Source organism: Panthera tigris, chromosome C1 (assembly GCF_018350195.1).
Source record: "Panthera tigris isolate Pti1 chromosome C1, P.tigris_Pti1_mat1.1, whole genome shotgun sequence".
NCBI classification, from domain to species: domain Eukaryota; kingdom Metazoa; phylum Chordata; class Mammalia; order Carnivora; family Felidae; genus Panthera; species Panthera tigris.
This window is the reverse complement of record NC_056667.1, coordinates 95,781,383-95,808,112: the sequence shown is the minus strand read 5'-3', so window position 1 is coordinate 95,808,112 and position 26,730 is coordinate 95,781,383. Positions and strand designations below refer to the sequence as shown.

The 26,730-nt window shown below is 42.2% G+C and overlaps 1 protein-coding gene across 6 annotated transcripts in view; it reads right to left on the bottom strand.

Moving 5' to 3' along the window:
• Positions 1-11,177: 11,177 nt before the first annotated feature.
• LRIG2 (leucine rich repeats and immunoglobulin like domains 2) overlaps positions 11,178-26,730 on the bottom strand; it is a 162,877-nt gene continuing 147,324 nt past the window's right edge. For all 6 annotated transcript variants that reach the window (XM_042998214.1, XM_042998216.1, XM_042998215.1 and 3 more), the window contains 6 exons: positions 24,871-25,191; positions 23,291-23,572; positions 21,364-21,813; positions 20,385-20,534; positions 18,451-18,741; positions 11,178-16,245 (listed from right to left, as the gene is read on the bottom strand). In XM_042998214.1, coding sequence (XP_042854148.1) covers positions 16,019-16,245; positions 18,451-18,741; positions 20,385-20,534; positions 21,364-21,813; positions 23,291-23,572; positions 24,871-25,191 — 1,721 coding nt within the window. In that variant the 3' untranslated portion in view covers positions 11,178-16,018. The remainder of the gene's footprint in view (positions 16,246-18,450; positions 18,742-20,384; positions 20,535-21,363; positions 21,814-23,290; positions 23,573-24,870; positions 25,192-26,730) is intronic.

Sequence of the window (26,730 nt, the reverse complement as noted above, 5' to 3'; positions counted from 1 at the left end):
TTTTCTTGATAGGGGTTTCCCAAACTTGTATACTGTGGAACTCTCTCTCTGTACCCCTGCTTATTTTTCAAGGCAAAAGACCCATAACAGCTCATGGACAGTAAGTGATTCATGGTCCTCCATTTGAGAGACACTCTCTATGCTTTTCCATCTGCTTGTCAATGACTTGACTCTCTAGTCTAGAATCTGCTCAGGTCTTGAACTCCAACTCAGAACAACCATCTAATGTTGTCATGCCAGTTATCTCTCCACCTGACCGTTTTTGAATACTGTCAGGGTTCTACAGAGGCAGGGAAACCAGAACACTAGTCTGTCCCCACCCTTATTCCTTCTTTGCCTTCCTTCCTGAGATGGTACCACATTTTCCCCCAAAAGTTGAATTGCTCGACGTCTGTCTTGATTTACTTAAATGAGCATATTTGACCATTCAACCATCTTTGTTTTCCCAACTTCCAAATAAACAGCCTCCGCTTCTCATTAGCAACCCAAGCAGGTAAATATCTACCTCTCCTGGGGCCACTCCCTTTCCTGCATCTCTGACAGACATTGTTGATTGATCACAGCACTTGGTCCTAAGCCCCAGGTGTGATGGTGTAGATTCAGAATCCCTCTCCAACGCAATTCCCCAGGCAGATATCATCCATCAATCAGAGTTGGCATGCCAGTTGAGACAGTCCTACTTAACATCAATGACCTAGCTGATTAAATAGTGAGGGTGTTTACTAGAAAAGCTCTGTTGAGTTTCAATTTCAAGTCCCTCACGGAACCTCAAACTAGAGTAGTCTCTAGTTACACTCCACCTACTCTAAGCCTTTCAGGCTAGAGGATCTGTGTTGTGGGTGAGGATCTATTAGGAGTCTAATTTGGCCTAAGAATTGGAATAAGATTGCCAAGGTCAGAAAGCCTTCCACTGAAGAATTGTCCTGAAGCATTGTCCACCTCCCATCTCTTTCTCTTGCCAAACCCCACAGAGGTGTCTGGTGAGCTGGCTGGTCTCTAGACATAAAGAAGGGCACCAGAGAGGCTAGGCTACAAGACAAAGGACAAACTACCCCTAGAAAAACAACTCTCTGGGGCAGACAGCAATTGGAGATGCCCTCCATGTCCCAGAGCGGCAGAAAGGGTTTCATCTTGGCCTCAGCTCATGCAACCATCAGCAATGGAACCATGTACAGTGGAAATACTGGTATCTTCGGTCAGATAACAGGCCGCTCCAGTTTCTCCTCTCTTGTCCCCCGCCCTCCTTCTCTGCCAAGCTGATCACATTTCTTTGGTGATTTTCATGCTTAGTCAGTAGGTCTTAGGGGACAAGTGTGAATTCCATAGGGACCTTGTCTGTATAAAGCACTCTGTGCGAGTATTATTCTCTGTATCTTCCTTCCTTCCTTCCTTCCTTCCTTCCTTCCTTCCTTCCTTTTCTTCCTTCCTTCCTTTTCTTCCTTCCTTCCTTCCTGCCATAAGCATTTATGAAACACCTACTATGTGCTATGTGGTGAGCACTGCTGTAGAAAAGAAAGCACTTGAACTCTGACTGGAGCCACCAGGAGAGGCTGTACATTAAACAAAGATAATGCCACTGCTCCGATCAGCAGAAAAATGCATTTCAAGTTGTTTCCTCTCTTCTTTAGACCTCCAAAGAGCTGTAACTGTGTGGGGGAAAATTGAGAGCCTGGAAGCTAAAAAGCAGGAATTCCAAGGAATGCTACAAAATCATGAAGAGCTCCCAGAGGGTGAACACAAGCCAGTTCTCAAATCCAGGATGCTATAGAGAGATCAGTGGAACACTTCCTAGAGCCTTTAATTATTGCCAGGTACTGTTTTAATTGTTATAATACATATCAATTCCCTAAATCCCTAAAGTAGCTGTATGAATCAAATACTCTTAGGGGCGCCTGAGTGGCTGAGTCGGTTTAATGCCCGACTTAGGCTCAGGTCATGATCTTGTAGTTCGTGGGTTTGAGCCCCGCATCGGGCTCTGTGCTGATAGCTCAGAGCCTGGATCCTGCTTCAGATTCTGTGTCTCCCTCTTTCTCTGCCCCTTACCTGCTCTCTCTCTCTCTCTCTCTCAAAAATAAATAAACATCTTTTAAAAGGTTAAAAAAAATACTCTTACTATCATCACTTAAAAGATGAGAAATCGAGGGACAAAGAGGTTACTGTCTTGCCCCAGGCCAACAGCTAAAAAGTGGGGGGAGCTAGAATTTAAATCTATGTAGTCTCCTTGCAGAGTCCTAAGCTACCTGAAATATGTACATTTAAATAAATAACAGAGTGCTAATTCATGGGTTGGAGTCAGGTAGAGTGGACATCTGGATGAGCTTTTTACCCCCCAGACTGTCTAGCAGTTAAAGACAGCAAGGTTTTGATAGCTGGGAGCACGGGGTACCTACATCCCTCCCCCATACTTTTGAGGAAGGCTTCTTAAAGGCTGGCCCCGCCCCCAGACCCGCTCACATCCCAAGTCCATCTGACGGACAGCAAACTGGAGCCCTGGCGCCTGACCCAGAGTACAGCTCTCATGTTCTTGAGTGCCGGACATGAAGACAGGTCTGCATGGGTCCCTTTATGTACTAGCAAACTCTACGGCTGACTGAAAAACCACACAATGTCATTAGCACCGAGTACAACCGTGTCTCTGGTCCCAGAAGCCTGAAGCTCTGACTTCTACACTGGACTCTACCACGTACTGTCCCTGGATTAGGTTTTTTTCATCCGCAAATATTTATTCATTCAGGGGCGCCTGAGTGGCTCAGTTGGTTAAGCGTCTGACTTTGGCTCAGGTCACGATCTCACAGTTTGTGGGTTCAAGCCCCGCATCGGGCTCTGTGCTGACAGCTTGGAGTCCGGAGCCTGCTTCAGATTCTGTCTCCCTCTCTCTCTGCCCCTCCCCTGCTCACACTCTGTCTCTCTCTCAGAAATAAACAAACATTAAAAAAATTAAAAATATATATTTATTCATTCAGTAAACAATTTTGAACACCTCCAGCGTGCCAAGAACCTAGCACTAAGCCCTGAAACCACCACATTGAATTCAGTAGTTGCCCCCAGGGAACTTGAGATTTGCTGGGAGAGACAGACCAGGAAGGGGATCTTCATGATGCACTGTGTCCTCTCAGGGCTCCTGAGAGCAAGGGAGGGCCCCACCCTGTCCCTCCTCCCGGGGGAATTTGTGAGCAGCAAATGAGATCACACAAGAAAAAGTGCTTTGTAAATAGGAGAGGGCGAGAATGAGGTGTGTGGGGGAGCAGAGGGAGAGGATTTAAACCCAGGTGCTATCTACCATGTCTGCAGATCTTGGGCAGGCTGCCGGCCAATCCAAGCGCCTCGTCTGGGGCTGTGAGCCTGGGCAAGGCCTCCCGGATGTAAGAAGACGCAGCCTGAAGCTCTGGGCTCGTTGTCCCAGCAGGCCAAGCCCAAACCTTGCTGCCCTGGCCAAGCTGCTCCGGGATCCGTCCCGGCCGGAGCCTAAACCTATGTATGTTCCTTTGCTTGGAGCCAGGAGCTTTTGCAGCTCCCTGCGCCCCCTGACCTCTTCAGGGTCCTAGCTTGAACAGTGACAAAGGCCAGATCTTCCCTGTATCGTGCAGCTAGAGAAGCCTGATTTCCGTGAATCCCCCTTATATAAGGATATCGCCGGAGGTGCTGCCAGCAGCCGTACTGCCGTTCGCTGTACTGAAGCGCCCCCTGGAGGCCAGTTCTGGTTCAAACGAATGTGTAGGTGTTTCACAATCTGCCTCAGCAGGATAAAGGGAAAAAAAGATGCTCAAAGGATTAAAAGGCAAGAAATGGCAGCGGACCCTGGAGAGGACCCCATCAGTCCCTTTACCAGCCTCCCATGGTTTACTGATGAGACAGTCAAGGGCTGAGATGTCTTGGCTTGTCACTAGGAGGGGATTTCCTCTGTGGCCAGGGACCCGTGTGACGCCGCTGTTCCTGACATATTCTCAAATCTGGATCTCAAGAGCAAACATGCAAGAAACCCCTCCAGTTTTCCCTGCAGCCAGCCCCCAACCCATTTGATCCTCTTCTCCTATCCCAAACCTCAGACTCTCTGGCTAGCTTGGGAAAGGGGATTTTCGGTGGATAAAGCCTCCTTCTGGGGAGAGTTTGCTGATTCTCCTTACATTTCTGAAATGAGCTGCCCTACACCAAGCAAGGACACACATTTCATTGTGAGCCATTTATTCAGTCATAGCTGGGGTGCCTGGGTGACTCAGCCAGTTAAGCCTCTGACTTTGGCTCAGGTCATGAACCATGATCTCATGGTTCATGGGTTTGAGCCCTATGTCAGGATCTCTGCTATCAGCACAGAGCCCACTTCAGATCCTCTGTCCTCCTCTCCCTCTGCGCCACCAACCCCCCCCCCCGCCCCCGCCTTGGCTAATGCTCTCTCTCTCTCAAAAATAAACATTAAAAAAAATACTTATTCAGTAGTAGCTGGATGAGTCTATAAAGACATCAATAATAAACCAATAGTTCAAAATCAGCATGGAGTTATTTTTGCCTGAAGAAAATCCAAGCCAGATGGTAGCAGAGTATCAGGAAAAGTAAGCCAAGCTCCCAAACTGAGCAAGGAGTTTTTTGTTTTTTTTAAAATCCTCTTACTTTAGGTTTTTCTGCTCAATCCTTTGCCAGACCAGTAACTTAGCTTCCTACCAACTGGGTTTGTTGAATTCTTGAGTATCACTGGAAAACAAGATACATAAAGTTTTCAAGCTCTCATTGTCGACAAAGCCACAGTTCATGCTACTGGGGGCAATAGCTGCGTGCAGTATCCAGGGAGGGCCCTCAGAGGACAACAAATCTTTGCCTACAAGCTGTTGCTGGGCCCTCTTCAGACCAAAGACCATTCAAACAAGGGGCACCCTTTAGAGTCAACCCTGAGGAGCCTTGGGTAAACTAGAATGGTGTTTGAATCTATTAAAAAAGCTACATCTGTCCCTCATGGAACAAGTGCAGTCCACTGACTGGCCAAAGGGCTCAGAAGAAGCCATACTCCAAAATAAGTCAGACTGACTGAAAATGAAGTGTTTGCTTCTCCCCAGTAGAAACGATTCCACTTGGTGCTCACAACAGTCTTGATGTGAGATCTTGAGGTGAGTATTATTATCACTGCTGTCTTGCAGAGAAGGAAGCGGAGACCTAAAGAAATTGAGTGATTTTCCTGTAAGCAAAGTAGCCAAGATTTGAACCAAGGGTTCTGCTTCTAGTTTTCCCAATGGCATCATCTACCTTGGCATGAGGCCAACATATTAAGTAGCGAAGAGAATATTCTGAAAAGCAATTCAGTTTGCCACAGATTGTTGGGAGAGAATTCTTAAATAATCATTAGAATTACGTTACAGGGTGGAATCTGTGGCCCGAGGAAGACCCTGATTGAGGAATAATACTCATTGGAGATCAGTTCACACAATATACTTTCTGGGAGGCTCAAAACTTCTCGATTAAACAAAAAGATTTCTCATTTGTTTCCCACTTCCTTCATTTAAACCACACAGGCACTTTGTCCCCTATAAAGTCCCATGCAAGTGTTTGTGATTATTATTCTTCAGATAAAGTAAGTTCCCTCTTGGAAGAGTTAAGAAGAACCACTAACAATTGGAAGAAACAAATACACAATGGGGACAGTGGTGAGGGTGGGTTTATGCACCTGGAAAAACTACAGTAAAACTCAAGAGCTGGAAGGGGCCTCCTCACTTGATCTTAGCCAAAAGGCCGGGGCCTCTTGAGAGCACCTGGTAACAGTCCAAATTCTGTTTTGGTGGATGACATTAAGACCCAGCAGTCAAGTGACTTCCCAAGATCATGTGATCAGCGAGTGGCAGAGCCAGTCAGAATCCCGGTCCAATGGACTCCTGGCTCAGGGCACTTTTCACTTGATCATCGTTTGAGGAGACTGTGTCTGGTTTCTAAATAAAATCCAGCTAGCAATCCACATCTCCAGGGCTACCCCTGACATGACTCTTTGAGGAAACTGTTGTGCTGTTCTGGATAGGGAAAGGAAGGAAGGGAAAATGGAGCTCTCCATCCCAAGTCCCCATAACAATAGCTAACAGCCGCCAAAACTTACTGAGTGCAGTGCTGGGCACTGTGCTTAGTACTTTATATGTATTAACTCATCTAATCCTCTCAACAATGGTATCAGGTAGGCGTGATTATTTCTACTTTACAGATAAGGAGAAACTGGTTTCACAAACAACCTAAGGAACTCACTTAAGCTCCCACAAGTGGTCAGAGTGGTAGGGATTGGAGGATTGTAGTCCAACTCTGTTCTACATCAAAGCCAGTGCTCCTAACCACTGACTTCTAAAACCATATGGTAAATGCAGGAGCGCCCAGGGAAACTCAAACTAAATTTTGGCTGACCACAGGGAATCCTCATGCCCTGGCCAGCTGTCCCAGCAGAAAACTGCAGCCCCTGCCTAGCTAAAAGAGGGGATTTCCCCCACAGTGGCAGCTTCCAGACTTCAGTTTCTAGCTTCTTCTGCCCAGACTCTCTCACTGGGAGTGGGGGAAGGGTAAGACCAGAAATAAGGGAGGAAGCATTCAGAACTGGAGGTTTTAGTAGAGACAGAAAGAAAACAGACAGGTTTGTTTTCTCAAGCAAAGGTATCCTAAAGCCACACCCTGCCTTCAAGGGCTACACAAGAAATTCTACTCCATTCGCCATTCGTAAATTCTCCCGCCACCCTCAGGAACCATTTCAATAGGTCTTGGAATCCACTAAAACTTAGGACACAAAAAAGGACTTCAGGGCAAAATGAATCAGTCCTCTTTCAATTGGAATTTCCCTTTATAAAAAATCCCTTCCCCAGAGGGAAGAAAGTAATGTGCCCAGCCAGCTCCTAGGGTCTTCTCTAAATTAAGGCTGCCCAAAGGAAGAAACACTGAGACTTTCCACAAGGGAAGATCAAGAGGTGCTTTTCAAACTTCTTACCTCGCTGGGTATTAGTCTTTCAAGCTCAAGTGACCTTTAGGAAATAGCACACATTTAGCAGGTGAGACAGGCAACTAAGGTCTAGACAAGCTGTGAGAAAAAAACTGGTGCTTAGGAGGAGTGGGGTCCAGGAGGCAAAAGTCCTGCCAGCACGATGCATTGCTTTTTCTCCGGGTCTGCTGTTTATTGTTATTTTTGCGCTTCTCCAAAATTCTCAGCACCGCACACTTGAATCTTAACCTTGAAGTTCCTTTCCAGTGAAAGCATACATGCATGGTCCCTGAGCCACCCTCAGGTTCCATGTATAAAGAACAGGGTCCCGGAAGCAACAGTAATTCACTGTTTGACAATTGTACTGCCTCTCTACATGGTTTCTGGCATAAAACATACACTCGTGCACTTGTCTCTGGAGCTTGCCCAAAAGAATAAATAATTCGCGCTAGCCTAGATCACTGCTGACCTTAACCGCAAGCCTATTGTTTCTGAGACGGAGGAATTCGCACTGGTTTTGATGGAGCATTTAAAAGGGACATGGAATTAAACTACTTGAGCTGGCAAAGAACTCAAGAGCAGCTGGTCATCCCACACACGGGATTCTACTTATTGATTTAAAAACCTGGTTTCTTGTGAGAGAAGAATAAAATAGGAGCTTAAAGGCACTTACTCTTGAATGCTTCAAATACCTGCCTCTTTGTTCCCAGATGCACTCTACTTGCACTTACGCTGTAAACACACGTCCGTTTCCAGCGTTCTGGCAAGCACTGTTCGGAGCTGCAGTCGCCTTTTGTTTGAATTTCGGTGAGGCTAGTGATGTGTGCACGTTGCATTGCATCAGAACTACAAGCACGCCAACCAGTGTTCCTCGGTTTCATTTCCAGTTTCTCTACAGGGCTTTTCAGTATATAAAGCACCAACTGGGGTCAGAGGACAATGTGATCCAGTATAAAGAACATGGGCTCTTGGGAAGCCCGGGTGGCTCACTTGGTTAAGTGTCCAACTTTGGCTCAGGTCATGATGTCACAGTTCATAGATTTGAGCCCTGCGTCGGGTTCTATGCTGACAGCTCAGAGCCTGGAGCCTACTTCGGATTCTGTGTCTCCCTCTCTCTCTGCCCCTTGCCTGCTCTCTCTCACTCTCTCAAAAATAAACATTTAAAAAAAAAAAAAAAATCTGGGCTCTGGAGTACGTGACCACAGGCAAATCACATAGTCTGAGTTACAACAAAATTCTGCCGACCTGCTTGGGTTACTGAAGACTATTAGTTTGCTCGGGCTGGCATAACAAGGTACCCCACACTTGGTGGTTGAAACAACAGTTGATTTTTTTCACAGTTCTAGGGGCTAGAAGTTCAAGATCAGTGTGTCAGCAGCTTTGATTTCTTCTGAGTTCTCTCTTGTTGGCCTGTGGATGGCTGCCTTCTTGCTACGTCCTCACATGGTCTTTCCTCGGTGAACATGCATGTCTGGTGATTACATTTTTTCCCTCTTATTTTCCTTTAATGTTTACTTATTTTTGATGGGGGGATGCAGAGAGAGAGGGAGAGAATCCCAAGCAGGCTCCATGCTGTCAGCACAAACCATGAGATCATGATCTGAGCCAAAATCAATAGCCAGACACTTAACCAACTCAGGCGCCCCTACATTTCTTCTTAGAAGGACACCAGTCGTACTGGATTAGCACCGACCCTAAAGGTCTCATCTTAACCTCATTACCTCTTTAAGAGATTGTCCAGTCATATTCTGAGGTATTGGGATGAGGGCTGCAACATATGAATTTGGGGGACACACAGTTCAGCCTCTAACAAAGACTAAATGACAAAGGTGATAAAAGCTCACATTTTCCCTGTCTTTGGCATAAGGAAAAAATGTGTGCTTTGGAATCATGTAGTGTTAATTTCAGCTCCTGGTTCTGTTGCTTGCTAATTAGATAAATTTGGACAAGTTGCTTGTTGGACAAGTTGTAAAATGGGAGTCAGAATATCTCCCTCAAAGGGACAGTTGTGAAGATCAAGGGCCAAAGCACTTAACAGTATCTGGAAAGGGTAGCAGACAGAATGTATTTGCTATTATTGCATTATTTCCTGCTGGCAATAATTGTGATCAATGCTTCCTATTTGCCTCTTTTTGTCGAAGTGCAACTAGTCTTGGTGATGGTCGGTGAACTAAATAAAGTGAGAACCTTCTGTCCTGGGGATTTCAAGAAATATTTCTTGGTTGGCTGAACACCTCCAATAGCAGCTGAAACTTCCCCAGTGGAGCCTTACCGAAGGCAATCACAGCAGCGATTACCCAAGTCCACATCAGATCCCCTGTGTCAGACCATGTCCCTCCCAGCATGATGTACTTCCTCTTCCCTTAGCCTTATGATGACCCATACACTTCCTTTTCCCCTTAACCTATCTTGTGACAGTTTCCCTTATAACAAAAGTCACAAGCAGCCCAGCCGGAGTGCATTGGCCAGAAAGACAGCAGGACTGGAAAACAAGCAGGATGCTACCAAAAACTCCACCATGCAGGGTGCCTGGGTGGCTCAGTTGGTTAAGCATCCTGACTTTGGCTCAGGTCATGATCTCACTGTTCGTTGAGTTCGAGCCCCACGTCGGGCTTTGTGCTGACAGCTCAGAGCCTGGAGCCTGCTTCAGATTCCATTGTCTCCCTCTCTCTCTCTGCCCCTCCCCTGCTTGTGCTGCCTCTCAAAAATAAACATTAAAAAAAAAATTTAAAAGCAAAACAAACAAAACACTCCATCATGCAAGCAAGCAGCTTTAGGGCAGGGGTTGCTGGCTGAGCTGAAAAGGTGTTTTAAATTGCTGCTTCCAGTCAGGAAGGCCTCAAGGGACAGAAGCCCAGTCCTCAGTTTCAAACTACTAAGAATAAAAGGAATCTCCAGAAATGAGGGAGACCAATCCCCATCATGACTCATAACCATGTCATTACATGGTTACAGCACTGTTCCTGTAAAAGTGGTCTGCAGATCAGTGCCTATCCATAAACTATTTGCTACTGGTCCATGACAAAGCACAGAAATCAAGAGTAACATTTAGAAACTTTAACAGCAGTTTGACAGAGTGATTTTATGTCCGTTAAATCTGTAATTTAATAAAATTATTAATAAAATTAATAAAATAATATAATAAAAATGTTATGGTTGTCTTTTGTCTTGTTTCGTTTTTCTAGAAATTCTTACTGTACTTTACACAAGTGTTGGTCCATGGCCACTAGCCCAGCAGCACAGGCAGCTTAAGCACTGGGTTAGAAGCTTCTAAACAGCCGAGTGTGAACAAGTCTCTTGCATAACTCAGCAGGATGCGGCTACTTGGGCTCCAATACATCCCCTTCCAAAACAAAAAATACTGAAGAAACTATAGCATTTTCCTTCATTCCACCTTGTCAGAGAAGAAATTGAGTGTTTTCTTAATCAGGAATATTGTAAAAATCAGCTTCCAGTATACATCCCAGTCCAAACTTCACCATATTGGAAATTATCGATGTCCAGAGGGCTTTGTATTCAAATAGTTCTGAAGACTACAGACACAACAGTATCTGTCCCGAGCTAGAAGGTATCAGTGGGGCAAATGCTGAATGTGTATCAGAAAATCTGGATTCAAGTCCTGGCTTTACTGCCCAAAAGCGTTTTGACGTGTGTAAGTGATCATCTCAAGCCAATTTCCTTAACTACAAAAAAATGGCGATTAAAATGATCTATCCAATCTACATTTTAGAGAAGCTTTGTGAGATTCGAATAGATGATGTCGGTGGAGCGTGCCCCATAAAGTGCAGCAGAAGTGCACGAGGGGTCCAGCCCTCAAGGAATAAATGAGGGGCTTCTGACAGTCTCAAAAGAAATAGCCCCTAACACAGTACAGTGAGGAAGCTGACCAGAAAACAGAGCTTCTTCAAGTATTTTGCTAATTTTGAATTCGAAAATGCTGCCTTCAAATCCTTCCTTGTGTAGGAAGCATTCTTATTTTTTAATGAACTATGAAGTGTGTTTCCATTCTGCCAGGCATCGCTAGATGCCAGGGTGGACAACAGGAGGGAGGCAGAGAGCCCCGGCCCTTGGGCAGCTCATGGGTGCAGAGTGTTCCAGAGGCAGGCTCAAGAAAGTCTGTGACTCAAACACAGCAGAAATTAGAGAGGGGCAATAACTTGCACATCTATTTGGAGACCCTCTCAAAGGACCACAAACTGAAAAATGCACCATTTCCCTCCTATACTTGAGGCAAGAGAAGACCAGAAAATGATAATGTATTTTAGCTTTATTGAAGACATGTTACAGTAGACAAACAGGTAGACAAACAAACACATGCTTTATAAAATATACATTCTCATGTGTGAGAAAATATAAATAGATACTAGGAAAGGATCACACTGAACACCAACTTGGCTTTTAAACTCTCTTTAGGTACATCTAGTACCAGGGCTACTTGGACCAATGTCCTCCGGTGGGATAAAGGGGGAAAAGGAGAGGGTAGAAATAGTCTTTCTATGGATCAAGAGGCCACTTTAAGCAGCCAAGAGATACTCCAAGAGCACTTGACCACCTGATGATCAATTTCTCTTTCAAGACAGTTACAGTTGATAAAAGATCACTTTACTCTTTGTATCTAAAAACAGGCTCAAATCAAGATGATTTTTCACCTTCACCCCACTCATTGGTGGAGATTATTAGGATTGCTAAGACACACTCAACACACAACCTTGAGGGAGCAGGTCCAAAGATTACTACACACACACACACACACTGACCTCTTATCACTCACAGAATCTTCAGATGTTTCATGGGCTCAAGGGTGTTGTTTTGTAAAGAGCAGTTTATAATACATCTCTTAATCCAGAACCTGTTATTTTTGTCAACAAACCAGGCAGTTGTCCAAAAAAGAAAAAAAAAAAATTAAGGCTAACTGATGGTGGTTTAGACTGCACTCTAAACAAAAAAGTTCTAAGTTAGAAGCTGGAGGGAAAAACATCTGCCAGACTGGAAAGAGGCCATGTCACAGAAGAATGAGACATTCCTTACAGGTTGCCAAAAATCTCAGCACAACCTCGTAAGGCCCAACTGCTTCACAATTACCCCTGTAATCTGCACTGAGGAGCAAACTCAGAAATGGAGCACGTAGCATGAAATGGCAGTAAATTTACCTCTGTGGCTCCATTACCTTCTAGCATTTCTGTGGATATTAAAATTATTTTGGAAAAGGCCATAACACACTTGGGTAAAATACTGGGTGTGAACACCACAATTCCAACCCCATTCCAATCGGAGTCCTGCTGGTAAGAAGAAACAGGAATAAAATTAAAGAGTAAAAAGGACGGTTATAATATTATATAGACTTTTAAAGTTTTTATTATGGTAATGCCATTTGTGTTAGTAACTAGTTATAGATTTCTGCAGAAGAATAAGCCCGGAGTTTCATGGTTTCAGCCATTAGCACAGAACAGGTTCCTTATGTCAACCCAAAACCAAAACTCTTTAGTTGAAAAAAATGTCTTTAGTGCTCTATACTTACTGTATATAAAAGACTTTGAAGGAAAAAGTTTTAAGACTGTCAGATTGCTTCTGGAAATTTCCAATGATAAAAATGAGAGAGATCTAACAGTCATCTCTCCCATATTCCCATTCTCAATGTAGAAATTTCTTCAATGCTATGAACCGATGATCATTTGGCTTCTGAGTGTACTTTTCCCACAAAACGCTGATTATTCCAATTACTGGATGAATTTGTTAGAAAATTAGTTAATATAGAATTACTGGCAAGTGTATACTGTACTTCCCTGTAACTTCTGCCCCACAGAATGGCGGCAGATACGACCCCGGTCCTCAGGAATAAAAATAGTGAATTTAATCCTATTTCATGGCAAAACTTTAAGTAATTAAAGACTTATCCCATCTCCCATCTCTTAGGAAAATGGGTAAGAGTCTAAGTTGCTCAGTATCTTAATGTTCCTTTTACAACCCACCAACAGGCAGTGTGAAGGCAACTCTTTTTAAATATTAAAGTTACCTTTCAGAAAAATACACATAAAACACTCTGAGATGGCACATTAGAGGGTTTCTGATACTTTGTATCCCATAGAGTAACTTGCACACTGGGGAAAGCACTTTAGAAGCTGCTGAATGACAGAAAGCCAATGGCTTAGGTGTAGACCATGTGCCAGGAAGGCATGGAGTTAAAGATGCTATTTCTTCTTCCAGACAGACTTAAAGAATCAGTCTAAGAGGGGCACAAATTAAGAGGACTTAGGCATCCCTACTGATACAGGGTGATAACTGGGTGAGGGGCAAGAGAGTATTTCTCTCCGCATTTTGACTTGCTTGGCTTTGCAACATCCCTGATTCAAGAGGCATTAGGCAGACCTTACATGCTGGGAGGAAACACTGATGAGCCACTAACCCTGTCTACGGGTAAGGGTTAAATCACTTCTTGGTCAAAAGCATATGCAGTAATGAAAAATTTCAGGAATTTCTTTTCCTAAGATTAGAATTTATTAAATTTATTATTATTTTTTAAGACCATGGGTAAGGCTCTTGATATTTAAACAAATTCTTGACTCGTTTTTTTTGGTTATTTAGGCAAGCTAGGAGTATCTAGGAGGACATCTCAGCTGTTTGAGGTGATGTAAGGGTGAACCTGGCCGTTCAGGAGACCAGACCAGTCCTAGAAGTAGTAGGACCACTGCCAGGGCAGAGGCAGCGCTCTTGTCTTCGAAGTTTTCTAGAACACTGGTTTGCAGCCTGTTTGTTGGCCCTATCACCCTTAACAATCTTGCTATAACTACACCTTTACACTCAAGAAAGTCTGCCAGATTCTGAATGGGAGTTCAGGGTAGTGACAGGGTAACCTTGAATACACTGGAAAGGTGAGGGAGTCACAAACTAGCCACAAATCAGCCACAGTGCGGCCTCGACGGACTCTGATGCTGTGGTGTGCTGGGGCACTAGCCTTCAGAGCTGCTGCTCGAGAGGGCAGTTGGTGGCTTCCATCGAGTCAAGATTCTTTGTTTGCTGAGACTGGCTCAAAGCAGAGTGATTCTTCTAGTTGTGAGTATTTCTTACGCTGTCACCCCTGCTATGGAGAAAGGGAGTCTGGCTCAAGTCAGAGGAAGCAGCACCACCCGTTACTCTAACAAACGTCCCATGAAAGCAGCTTTTTATTGGAGTAGCCTAATCCTCCTTGGCTCCTGGAGGGATCACAGATTCACAGGACGTTACAGCTGGAAAGGGCTTTGGACTAGCTAGCAGAATGCCCTCATTTCATAAGCGAGAAAATCAGGCTGGAAGTGAAGAGACTCGCCCCCGACTGCACAGCCAGTAAGGAGCAGAGCTGGGAACAAAATCCAGGTCCTGACTCTAAGTCAGTCCCGTACAGACCACAGTGCACGCTGGTAAGGAAGAAGAGGAGTCACAAACTGGAAGGAGAGAAAAATGGTGATATTTAAGAAGTTCAAAGTAAAAATGAACAGAGGTTGACAGTTTAAAAAGGAAAGAGAGAAAGGCTTGGCAGGAGAAACAGCTAAAGAGGTGCTGCTGTCTATGGGAGAAAAAAACTGAGGATTGAAAACCAGTGTGCAATTCAACTTTCTGGCAAAAAGCGAAGATATTATGTGAGTTGAGAACCCTTGAAATGCGCAGTAACTTAGAAACAGAGATTTGCATTTCAGTGATGGAAGTTATCCAGGATGTAACTAGTGCTCACTAGGTTTAGAGGACAGGATCTGACAGCCTAGGTAAGAAAATCTGAAAGCACAGACAAAAAAAGAACTTTGGTCCATTACATTCCATTAGAGTGTGAAGACCTTTGTTCACAGAAAGTTTTTTGCTATCACAGAAATTCAAGAGAACTTTTTGGCTTGAATAATCACTTGTACAAAACAAGGACCACTGTAAAGCTTTATAGTATAAGAATCTGTGCACATTCAATGACTCCCAAAAGCACTCTTCCCTTCTTAAGATATACTGTGCATTGGTAGAAGAGATATTATTTAAAAAAAACAAACAAATAGAAAAGAAGCAATCTTTGGTTTCCTCGTCAACAACGTACTTTGCTGAAAGAAGATATTCCCAAAAGAAAATTTCCTTTGTCTATGTGCACACAGCTATAACAAGACTGCTAGAGTCTTTTGAGTCTTTTTATGCTTAGAAAGGTAGTATTACCCGGCACTCGTAAATAGATGGCAAATGACTAGACGTATGAACTTTTAGGTATGAAGAAAGTGGTTAATTACACCAAGATTGTGTTTGTGTGTACGCAATCACTAGGTACCCTGCCTCTGTACATATACTTCTTAACAAATACAGTTTTAAAACTTTAAGCAAAGTCTTTAGGTTCACTAAACCGAGTTATACAAAATCTGTGGTCTGAGAAGCTGCTGTCAATATTATAACTGGATATTATATATAATTTTGGCATATCAAAAATATTTACAATACAGCCAACACATATGGTCAATGAATACAAAAATTATTTATAAATGCACATGTATTTACAATAAGATCCCTGGGCGATAGGGACAAAAAAAAAAAAAAAAAAAGATTCACAAGAATACAACACCCACTGACATGGTAACAGTTGGTCATGCCTGGGATTCTTATCAAAGACCTTGAATATCAAAGCCCAATCTCAACTATATGCTTAAAACCACTGAAGAATCCCAGACACACTTCCCAGAGGGCTCCAAAGTTATTTGTATTCCATGGAAGACAAAACAGAACAGTGATGTTTTCTTAGAATCATTCCGCAGGTTGAGACAATCCAGCATGTTAAGCAGCAATGAGACTCTTCCTAATAGGCAATGCACAGCTGGGCACATCCCTGTGGAACCATCAGGAGGCACATCTGTCCTGTATTTTCCTCTGCCCGTGCTGCATGTGTTTTATTAGATGTACCCATTTCTGTCAGCCATTACCCCTTCTTCATCAGGTATAAGCCCAAACAAATGCCCGGCCCACCTTGGTGTGGTCAGATGTAACTGCAGATAGGGAAAGCAAATGCTGACTTCGGGGTTTCTTCTGAACTCTGAGGTAGTAAATACAAAATTAATTACCTTGAGTCTTTGCCCAGATTTCATCCTGGAGTGGGTTTCATGTGCCCTCACAACCGTCTTGAATGTTCCGAGTCCTACTAAAGTCAAAAGCGTGGTCGTGCAACCTGTGACAGGGCATGGAGGATGTGGAACAATCTGGACCACTCTCCGCCAGACCCTCGCTCTGATGGAGTTGCGGTGACTCAATTACCGGCTGCTGGGAAAAGGGAGGATGAGGCAGGCCTCGTTCTTTGCTTGCGCTCCACAGAGGCCGCTGCAATGTTTCTGACAATGAAAGACAATAATCAGTGGCAAATGGAAGTTCAAAACGAATGGTCTAAAACTTAATTTTCTTCTATCCAAATCCTCCAAAAAAAGATGCTCAATATTCCTGAATAAGGACACTGAGAGCAAATGTATACTTGCCATCTTCTTGGCAACAATTAATAAAAGAAAACAAAATCGAAACGGGAACCATGGTCTTTCAAGCCCTTCTACCCAACAAACTTCACCAATTATTTACTGAAACCAGGAGCTATGTCCTCTCCTTTCATCTATTATTAGTGGTTCTGCTGCTACAAAAATTTAAAAATAAAATGCTTTAGACACATGGAAACAGACTAAAATAGCATCCATATTGTCGTGAAAGTTGCATGACACACAGACAAAAATCGCTCATTCAATGCAGCCATTACATCTTTAAATAACAAATGCCCATGTTTAAAAAAATTCTTTTAAAAATAAACAACCACTTCCCTCCAGCTTCTAGCATGCCAGTAATTCTAACAACAAAATAATAACCCAAAGCAGCAATTTTAAATCAGATTATCTGTACTTTGTGGTTTCAAAAATACGCATTTCTCATTCACCTTATCTACTGCAGTGGTGAACTCTTTCCCCAAATATCAGTTGCTGAAAGTTATATTAACTTCATGGGGATGCATTTTGGAAAAAGTTAGCCAAACATTCTGGAAACAAACACTCAGAAATAAAAACAAAACCCAAGGGAAAAGTAGACCAGCACAGGGGCTTTTAAGCTCTAATATGCATACAAATAACCTGGGGATCTTGTTAAAATAAAGACTCTGGTTCACTGGGTCTGGGGTGGGAACCTCGGTCTGCATTTCTAAAAGCTCCTAGGTGATGCCAAAGCTGACACCACACTTTGAGTGGGAAGGAGCTAGAACACCCCACTTAGGAATGAGCAGGGCACCAGAGCATTCATTTGCACACTTCCTCACTTACAGACCAGCTTAACAATAAGATGTCCCCAAAGTTAGGAAAAAGATGCACTGCATTTTTGCTTTTACTAAAATTTTTTCGTATGTGTCTACTTCTTTCAAGACACAGGAACATGGATTTACTGTTGGCACACTTCTAACATGGGCACTGAACTTCAGTGACAATATACTTTTCTCTGACTTGTATTCTCTTTAGAAATCTTTGGAGAGGGTTTCTTAATTAATTATTATATATTTATTCAAAATTCAGGGGCTCCTGGGTGGCTCAGTCGGTTAAGCGTCCTACTCTTGACTTTGGCTCAGGTCATGATCTCCTGGTTTGTGAGATCGAGACTTGCTTCAGGCTCTGTGCTGACAATGCAGAGCCTGCTTGAGATTCTTTCTCTCCCTCTCTCTGCCACGCCCTTCCCTCTCAAAATAAATAAACAAACTTAAGAAAAAATGTACTGCTAAAATTAAGAACTTAAATAAAAAAAAAAAAAAAAAAAAGAACAGAGCATGTATCTTAGAAGTCCCATGTCAGATCATTTACTCCCACCAGACCCACCACCCCAGGATGCACCTATAGTCCTCCCCCTCCCCAATTTCCTGTGCTCTTCCATTTCAGGTTGACAAGAGGGTGACAGTTGATGAAAAGCCTGGAGGGACAGGAAGACATGCTAAGGAGTGCCCTTCATGGTCTAGAAAGAGTTGTCAGCAAATGCCTCATCTGCACAATGTAACATATACTTCTTTTCCCAGGCCATGTGGGCCAGCAGACACTATCCCAAAACTGCCTCCTCACTTATGGCCCTGGATCGTAACACCCCACAGCACCAGCTAAGTGATCCTGGCATTCGATGTTTACCTGAGAGAACAGTGACCAAAACATTTTTAAATCTTCTCCATAAAAACCTCCACCGAATTATGCCCAGATTATATCCTTAGCATTTCCAATCTCCATTATTTACATAAGGATGGAAGAAACAATTAACACCCATATGACACCTTTTAGAAGCTTTCTCTGTACGGCTTCTGAAGCTTTAGGAGTGTGACCTTGATACTCCCACAAAAGCTGTTTCCACCCTACAGATACAGACTTCTTTGTAACCCTTATCTCTAAAAATCTCTGGCTCCAGTTTACACCAGCTAATAGTAGCTCATTACTACATTATACCAATTGGCTTGCTTCCTGTCAAATCAGAAGGAAAAATCAAGTAGGGGAGGGTAAAAACAAAGCAAAATAAACAAAAAACGCTGTGCCCTTTACCACTGTTCGTCTGTGTGGAGGGAAGTTTCTTCTCATTTATCCTCTCATGGTTGGCGGGAAAGGCGGCCAACTCTCTGTCTGCTGATGACACCAGGCTCTCCAAGATAGGGGCATCTTGGGGAGCATGTGCCAAATATGTTTCTTTGGGCATCTGGACCATGAGGCCGGACAGCGTGTGATCCAGAACATCCTCCTCGGCAATATAGGTGTACGGACAGTATTCTCGGGTCCTGGAGTAGATGTTGGCATTGTCGTAACAATCAGAGCAAATAACCCGGGTGCCAGTGCCACCTGATGACAACAAAGGAAAGAATCCTTCAGTTAAGGAATCAGCTTTGCCAATTACCAGTTTCCTTCACCAGCCGCCATCATTATCATCATAGTTGGCACTGATTCAGCACTTATTCAATAAACCGTTTCACGGTCTTTCTGTGAATTAACTAATTTAATCCTCACAACCTCCCTATGAGGTAGGTACTATGGTTATCCCCATTTAACAGATGGGGTAACTGTAACACAGAGAAATGAGGTAACTTGCTCATAGATGCCTCCACCTTGTTATGGTAAGGAGGTGAAATCTGAACTCAGGCACTCTGGCTCCAGAGCCCATGCTCTTGAATGCTAGGTTAAACCATCTCTGTCCAGCCTGTACAGGTCAGGCCGAAATCAAGGGCCAAGATAAGGTGGCACTGTGCTATAAGTCACATGTTTGAGTTAAGCAAACTAAAGCAGAGAACAAGGAGTTATGATGACTTCACAAAAACCCGCATCCCTTTTGTGCCATCAGGGAGTTAAGCAACACTCATTACTAAAAGTACCCCTCGAGAAGGCCTCTGATGGTCAAGAGTCCTGCCTGATACACACGTGTTTGGCAGAAGTAAAGTTTAATAATGAGCTCCCTGGCCAGTTATGTGTTTTGAAAACTGATGAAAGACAGGAAAGAGAGAGAGAAATAAAGAACAAGTAATTGTTCTTGACCAGGCAACAGTGTTAGAACTGGAAGAGACCTAGAAGTAATTTAGTTTAGCCCAGAAAGCAGTGTTATTGCCCACCAATTTCAAAGAGTAGAGACATTTAAAGATGCTTTTAAGTGCTAGCAGTAGCCCCCTTTCCATGGAAAGCCAAAATAAAATCCAATTTATCGATTAAACCGAGAAATTCTGTTAACCCTCGGCCTAAACAATCTCTGTACAAATAGAATAGACCTTTCATTTGAACAATACTTGAAGAACTACACAGATTTGTTGAAAGGATCTATGAAAATCTTGAGAGTAGTGCTTTATAAGACATTGCTTATTTATTTTAAAAATGAGAAAGTTACAAAGCTCAGATTTAAGTAACTTGTTCGTGGTCCCAGAGCTGGAAAGAGAAACTAGGAATCAAACCCAATTCCTCTATCCCTTAATTCATCTCCCTGAGCTCTGTCACTCCCTGCAGGAAGGGTGGAGCGAGGGAGAGTAGTAGTATTGAGAAGTGGGATTCATTTAACTAGGGAACATGTTGTATCTCTCTGCTGTTCTCCAACATATGCTGATAATCATCACTGCCCTTCAAACTTTAGTATCAACCTGCCAGCAGGAGACCCAAACCTCCCTGTATATGGTCTGAAGAGTGCTCATGCCTTAAAGGATCAGACACCCGAGAAAAGTTTCTAGAGCATCTCCTACTTTGGTTTGGGAGCCTTTACTGTGTGCACCAATCCCTTGATTTGGGATGTGTTTCTCCTTTCTGTCAGATGGTTTTCTTCTCTGTTAAGATTTCCATCCAATCAATTTCCAGTCAATTTCCATCCTATTTTGCATGCAGCCAAATGTTTTCCGTGAGTATCTTACTTTTAAAATGTTGCCTCAGGTTAATGGGGAAAACAGTACACTGAAAACTAAACTCAACAGAATAAGCTGAAATTGTAAGCATATACAACAAAGTGTCATTACCATCAGTGCCTTTGTGTAAATATCCATTGGTGGGAGGCATAAGTTGCTGATGACTGCCTGCCTCAGAGTTACTGTAGCCTTCCTGTGGCTCCGACAGTGTTCCTTGGGAAGACAAGTAGCTGGGAATGTCTGCAGGCAGATTAAGCTCCTCTGTAAAAGAGACATCTATAACTCTCAAATAAAGTTAGGTGACTGAAGCCAACACTCAGAAGACATTGTGCAAATGTGTTCTACTTTGATACTCTTGGCCAGGAAAATACTATGTACCTAGGAACTCGACAGCTCTTAGAATTTTCCCCTAAACTATTTCTCACTAAAATTCTTTTCAAAGCTTCATTTTAAGGGGTGCCTTGGTGGCTCAGTCAATTAAGCATCCTACTCCTGATTTCAGCTCAAGTCATGAGATCACAGTTCGTGGGACTGAGCCCTACGTTGGGCTATGCACTGAGAGTGCAGAGCCTGCATGGGATTCTCTCTCTCTGCCCCTTCCCCGCTCATGTGTGCACGCGTTCTCTCTCTCAAAATAAATAAACATTAAAAAAAAAAAAGTATTACTAAAAGAAGCAGAACATGAAGTCTGAAATCTTATCCATAGGCAAACTCTCACCATCTATCTGACTGACCTGTTCTCTTTCAGGATTTCCAGGGGAGGGCTATGAAAGGCTGATCCCAGTCATAAGAGCTCCACTCTTTCCCAAAGGGAAGCTTTGATGGAAATGAGCCCTTGGCATTAAAGAAAGAAGGTGTACCTGTAATGTGTTTATGAGAGCAAAGTCTTGGGGGAGTATCTACAAATTCTTAAAATTATTAATCAGAAAGGTTCTATTATATGGAGGAAGTAGGACACTTTAAGAAAGAAACTCTTCCTTCTACCACATGTAAAGTATCAAAGCTCCATAGCTTTTTATATTTTACGACAAATCCTACATTATGTTCCTGACTCAAGTACAAGCCATTGGTGTTAACTGGTACCACTCACCTGTGTTTGTGATACTATAGTCTTCATTCTTCCTTCTCATGTGGTAAATAACAATGACCCAGATCAAAGAGGTGCCCACAACACAGCAGACCACAACAATGATGACAATGCCAACTGTGGTCCAGCCATCATCTTCATGCCCAATGCTACTCTGGGAAGAGTCGCAATTGGGGGATGAAATGACATTGAGGTAAATGTGACCACGTTCTGTTCCAAGGGTGTTAGACATGATGCAGGTATATTTTCCAGCATCTTCCAGGCCAGCATCTACAATGATGAGAAGCTGGTTGGCTGCAGCAAAGAAGTGCCGTTCTGTCACCAGCAGTGGCCCATCATCTTTGGTCCAGTTGAGGCGAGGAGCAGGACTTCCTCCCGCTATGCACTGTAATACCGCAGTTTCACCTCGGGTTACTGTCTTGTCCTCCAGGGGTCTGATAAATGAGGGTGTCTCTTACAGAAAGATGTACAAAAGAATCATGTTAAACAATTTTATTTATTGATTTCTACTGAATTAGACAAATGAGGTGTTAATGAAGTAAGTAAGCACTTTCATATGCCCGTAGGAGGATTGAAGTTTGTGTTCCAGAAAAGCAAAAGACTCAAAAATCACTAATTCTACCTTGGGCAAGCGATCCTAAGCAAAGAAGTCAAAGATTTATACACAAAGATGTTTATTATGAAATTGGTGCAATTTTTAAACATAAAAGAAAGAGATCTTTTTAAAAAAAATTTTTTTTTTTAATGTTTATTTTTGAGAGAGAGAGAGAGACAGAGTGTGAGCTGGGGAGGGGCAGAGAGACAGGGAGACACAGAATCTGAAGCAGGCTCCATGCAGGCTCTGAGCTGTCAGCACAGAGCCTGATGTGGGGCTTGAACTCACAAACTGTGAGATCATGATCCGAGCCGAGGTCGGACGCTCAACCGACTGAGCCACCCAGGCGCCCCAAAAGAAAAAGATCTTTAAATCTAGCAGGAAAATGAGTGAGTATAGTACAGCCACATGGTATTTTTTCAAGACTTAATGACAGAGTAACCCTTCTGACACAATATTTAAGAGGAAAGAAGTAGGTATACATAACTACGTGAAAATGTATTAAAAAAAAAAAAAAAAAAAAGGTCCAGAACACGCCAAAATCTTTAACAGTGTTTTGGTGACTTTCCCTTTTTCTAATCTTCTGTATATTCTAAATTTTTAAAACAACAAACTTATTTTTCTGATTATGCAAGTAAATAACACAAAGCAACAAACTTAAAAAAAACTAACACCTAGGGGAATAGAGAACTAGAAAGCAGACTCTGCCTTTGATTTGAGTCCCATAAAGAAAAGTATTCTCATAAGGAAAAAAAAAACAGGGTGGTCAAGGGAACTCTTTAGGGAAAAGACACTTTACCAGAACACAGGAAGAAGAGGGACACAATGGAAGGAAAACAGGACACCTAACCAAAAGACAGGTCATTTTTGGTGCATTTAATTAAAAAAAAAAAAAAATGAACTAAGGGATGCACTGTATGTTAGCTAACTTGACATTATATTAAAAAATAATAAAATATGGGAAAAACAATTACATTGCCCTGAGTTCACTATGAAGCAGTATAAAACAACTGCCAACTCACTGCTGAACAGGTAAAAAAACATATACATGAAGTAGAAACCTTCCAGAGGGACAGGATAAAGGGATCCGAATTTTCAATTCATGTGATGAAGATCTCTAATTCTGCCCTCATTACTTTCGCAGATTTCAGTTATCTGATCCACAGATATCCTAGGCTGACATAACCCCATGTGTATTGGCAAAATACAGTGACAGAGATCCAAGGATCACAATTAAAATCTGAAACTTAGACTTTTTTTCACCATTAAGATCAGAGCAGGCCCCCTATAAAAAGGTTCCAAGCAAAGCAGGGAACCACAGGGCAGCACACATACCCAATACTGTGAGTGAGGCATTTGCTGAGAGGCCTCCTGCTCTGTTTTGTGCCATGCAGCTATAGATTCCCATGTCTTCTATTTTCACGTTGGCAATGAAGAAGACGTCATCTTCGGGCATGACATGCATGCGCCTTTCTCGAGCCGCAGGAAAATCAGTACCACCATCTTTCTGCCAGGAAATCTGAGGTGCAGGGTGCCCCTCTGCAGCACACTCTAATCTGGCCATGGCACCAGTGCGAATGGTTAGATCCATTGGAGTTTTCAGGAAAGATGGCATCTCTGTTCCAAGAAAAGATTACCGAAAAAAGTGGGTGGGTGGGGAAATACACATACACATATTTACATACACACATAAATGAGACAATCTGTTAGGCACAATATCAACTGTTGTAAATACTCTATTTCTTTGAGAAGACATGCTCTCTGGATGAACAGTAAATACAAGTTCAGAGGGCATCTCTTCTCCCAAAACCTCAGAATACTTGGAGTACAGTGATGACTAAATTCTTCCAGAATGCATGCCACATCCACCTGATGTCTCTGATGGGGACAAGGAAGGCAGAAGGCCACAAACCTTTCTGGGCTCCATATTTTAGAACTCACTATTTGCTACGCTTACTTAAGATACTAAATGGTGCTTTCCAAACTAACATCTACAAAGCTGGCATGGCAAATGCATGATAAAAAAAAATTTATGCTTTCAAAAATCTCATAAAACAACACAGAAGTAACACACAAATACATCCTGGGGCACCTCAGGTGGTTAAGTGTTCAACTTTGGCTCAGGTCATGATCTCACAGTTTGTGAGTTCGAGCCTCACGTCAAGCTCTGTGCTAACAGCTCAGAGCCTGGAACCTACTTCAGATGGATTCTGTGTCTCCCTCTCTCTCTGCCCCTCCCCGGCTCGCATTCTGTCTCTCTCTCTCAAAATCAAACTTTAAAAAAAATTTTTTTTTAAATCTTTAGGAAAAAAAAAAAAAAGAGAAAGACACAAATACATCTTTTGGTTGTACAAAACCCAAAATATTTTAATTATTCAATCTGATAGAGGATAGATTAAACTATTTTGGAGAGGTTTTATTTTCTTTAATTAATTAATTTATTAATTTATTTATTTTTAAAACCACAGTGAAAAAGAGCATTAATTTAAAAAATGATTCTGTGTGACTATACTCAATGATAATGATACTGTACCTAGAAATGCCCTAAATACTCCCAATTATTAGAAAGCCCTGTGAACAGTGTCAGGAATAAATTTCATAGTTTTCAGAGCCAAATTATGGTTCTAGAAAGAAAAGAGAATTTCCAAAGAATTTTTTCAAAAGCGTAAATAACAATAAATGTAGCCTATTTCCTGGGGTCATGGAATTGCCCCTTATCCTCAACCAAAGAGCAGTTAGGGACAGTAAGTAAGCAAAATGGTAATCCAGTCTATATATTATCACAACCCTAAAGACAAAACAGTAAAATGCCCCCCTTAAGTGTCAGGTTTAGCCTCATTTTCTTGGTTAGGTGGTTCAAAAATTGAACATGAAAAACCCTTCTAACTATAAAACTATCAGGGAGAATTCCTTACCATTCACAGTCAGCTTGGCTTTAAGAGAATAATTAGAACCAAAGTGGTTAGTAACAATGCACTGATATTTTCCTTCATCTGTGAAATTCACGTTGAAAAGATGTAGGACACTCGTATACTCCAGAGCTTCTCCAGCTTGCTGCTGATAACGAACAAAATTCTCAACATCGACATCATACAAGATTTCACTGTCTTTGCGCCACACAGTAGACGTGGGCGAATCGCTGCTGCTCACTGCAGTGCATGTCAGAGTCGCGTTCGTGCCTCTTAGAGCAACTGTAGTTTCAGGATGCATTCTTATTTGTGGCTTGAGAAAATCATCTAAGAGAAAAAAAATGGGGCAGGAGCCAAGTCACTTATTTATTTTTGCTTCCACAGCTTTTGAAACAAATAATGTAAAACTGTGCGTTCTGTTTACAAAATGGCATATTAAGACAGAGACTACAGAGCTAGCATCCAATTCTTTGGTTTAAGGATGAGGAAAATGAGGCCCAGAGGGTCAAACAACTTATTCAGAGACATGTGCTGAACCGGAACCCAGGTTTTCAGACTTTAGGGTTTAGCACCACTTTCTACTATCCCTTACAGTCACGTATGCTTAGAATGTCCTTCCTTAAGTATTACCAGTTACAGGGAAAAAAGAAAAACCCAGATTCAAATTTCAAGACAAGTTCTAATCCTATTAGCTCTTGTGTATACACAGAGCTTACATATAAAAATATGTATATAACAACACTCATTCTTTTCCGTGCCAATATAGAAAATAGGGATTATGATTCTATTATATTTTATGGGGAGTAACAACCATAATATACTTTGTATGTGGGTAACTCTCACCTAAAATAGTGAGAAATATCAAACATGTTAAATGTCCAACTGAAGACTGGCTTAGGACTGGCTAATATACTACGATTCATAAATAATATGTCATTAATATGTAAAAAAAAAATAAGCATTTTGTGGGCCTGAACTTCCAAGTGTCCTCAGTATCTTTAAGGAGATTATAAAAACAGATCTGGCCATACATGGGTATCTAAATGATCAGATACTAGAGACATGCAACACAAACACACTGATCTAAAAGTTCTGCTGCCAAGGCTAAGAATCAGTTATTCCACTTTAAACGAAATGTAAGTGTAAAGGAAAAATGTACAAGCTTGAGAAAAGAACAATATAGATATATACTTGAAATTATGAGTGTCAGAATCATGACAACTTTTCCATGACTGTCCGCCTTTCCCCTCCAAAAAATGCCAACACCTTAGTCTTAAGAAACTGCATGAAAAACAGGAACAACATGAACCTGGTATATTCATACATTGCTGGTGACAACCTAAACAAGTGCTATCTTTCTGTAAAATACCTGGTAGCACTTTTTAAGATCTACCTTAAAAAAAATCATTACTTTTTTGTTTCAGGAATCTTACTACTGGAAATTTATTTTAAGGTTAACAACTCCCTAAAAGTGAAGGCCTACATTCATAAAGATGCTTTTATACTGACATTAAAAATGATCACTGAAGAACACAAGAAAGGAAAAAAACTACTTATGATATGCTAAGTCAAAGAACACAAAATTTAACCTACGATTAACAACAATATAAAAATTTTAGAGAAGAACACAGAGAAATGGAAATGGATATGCTAGTGAGAAAGCATTCTGGTTTAATTTCTTTTTTTTTACTTTTGTTATTAAGATAGTGTACTATGCATCTTTTCTGACCACAACGCTATGAAATTAGAAATCAACCACAAGAAAAAATCTGGAAAGAGCACAATACATGGGGGTTAAATAACATGCCATTAAAACAACGAATGGGGGGCACCTGAGTGGCTCAGTCGGTTGAGCATCCAACTCCA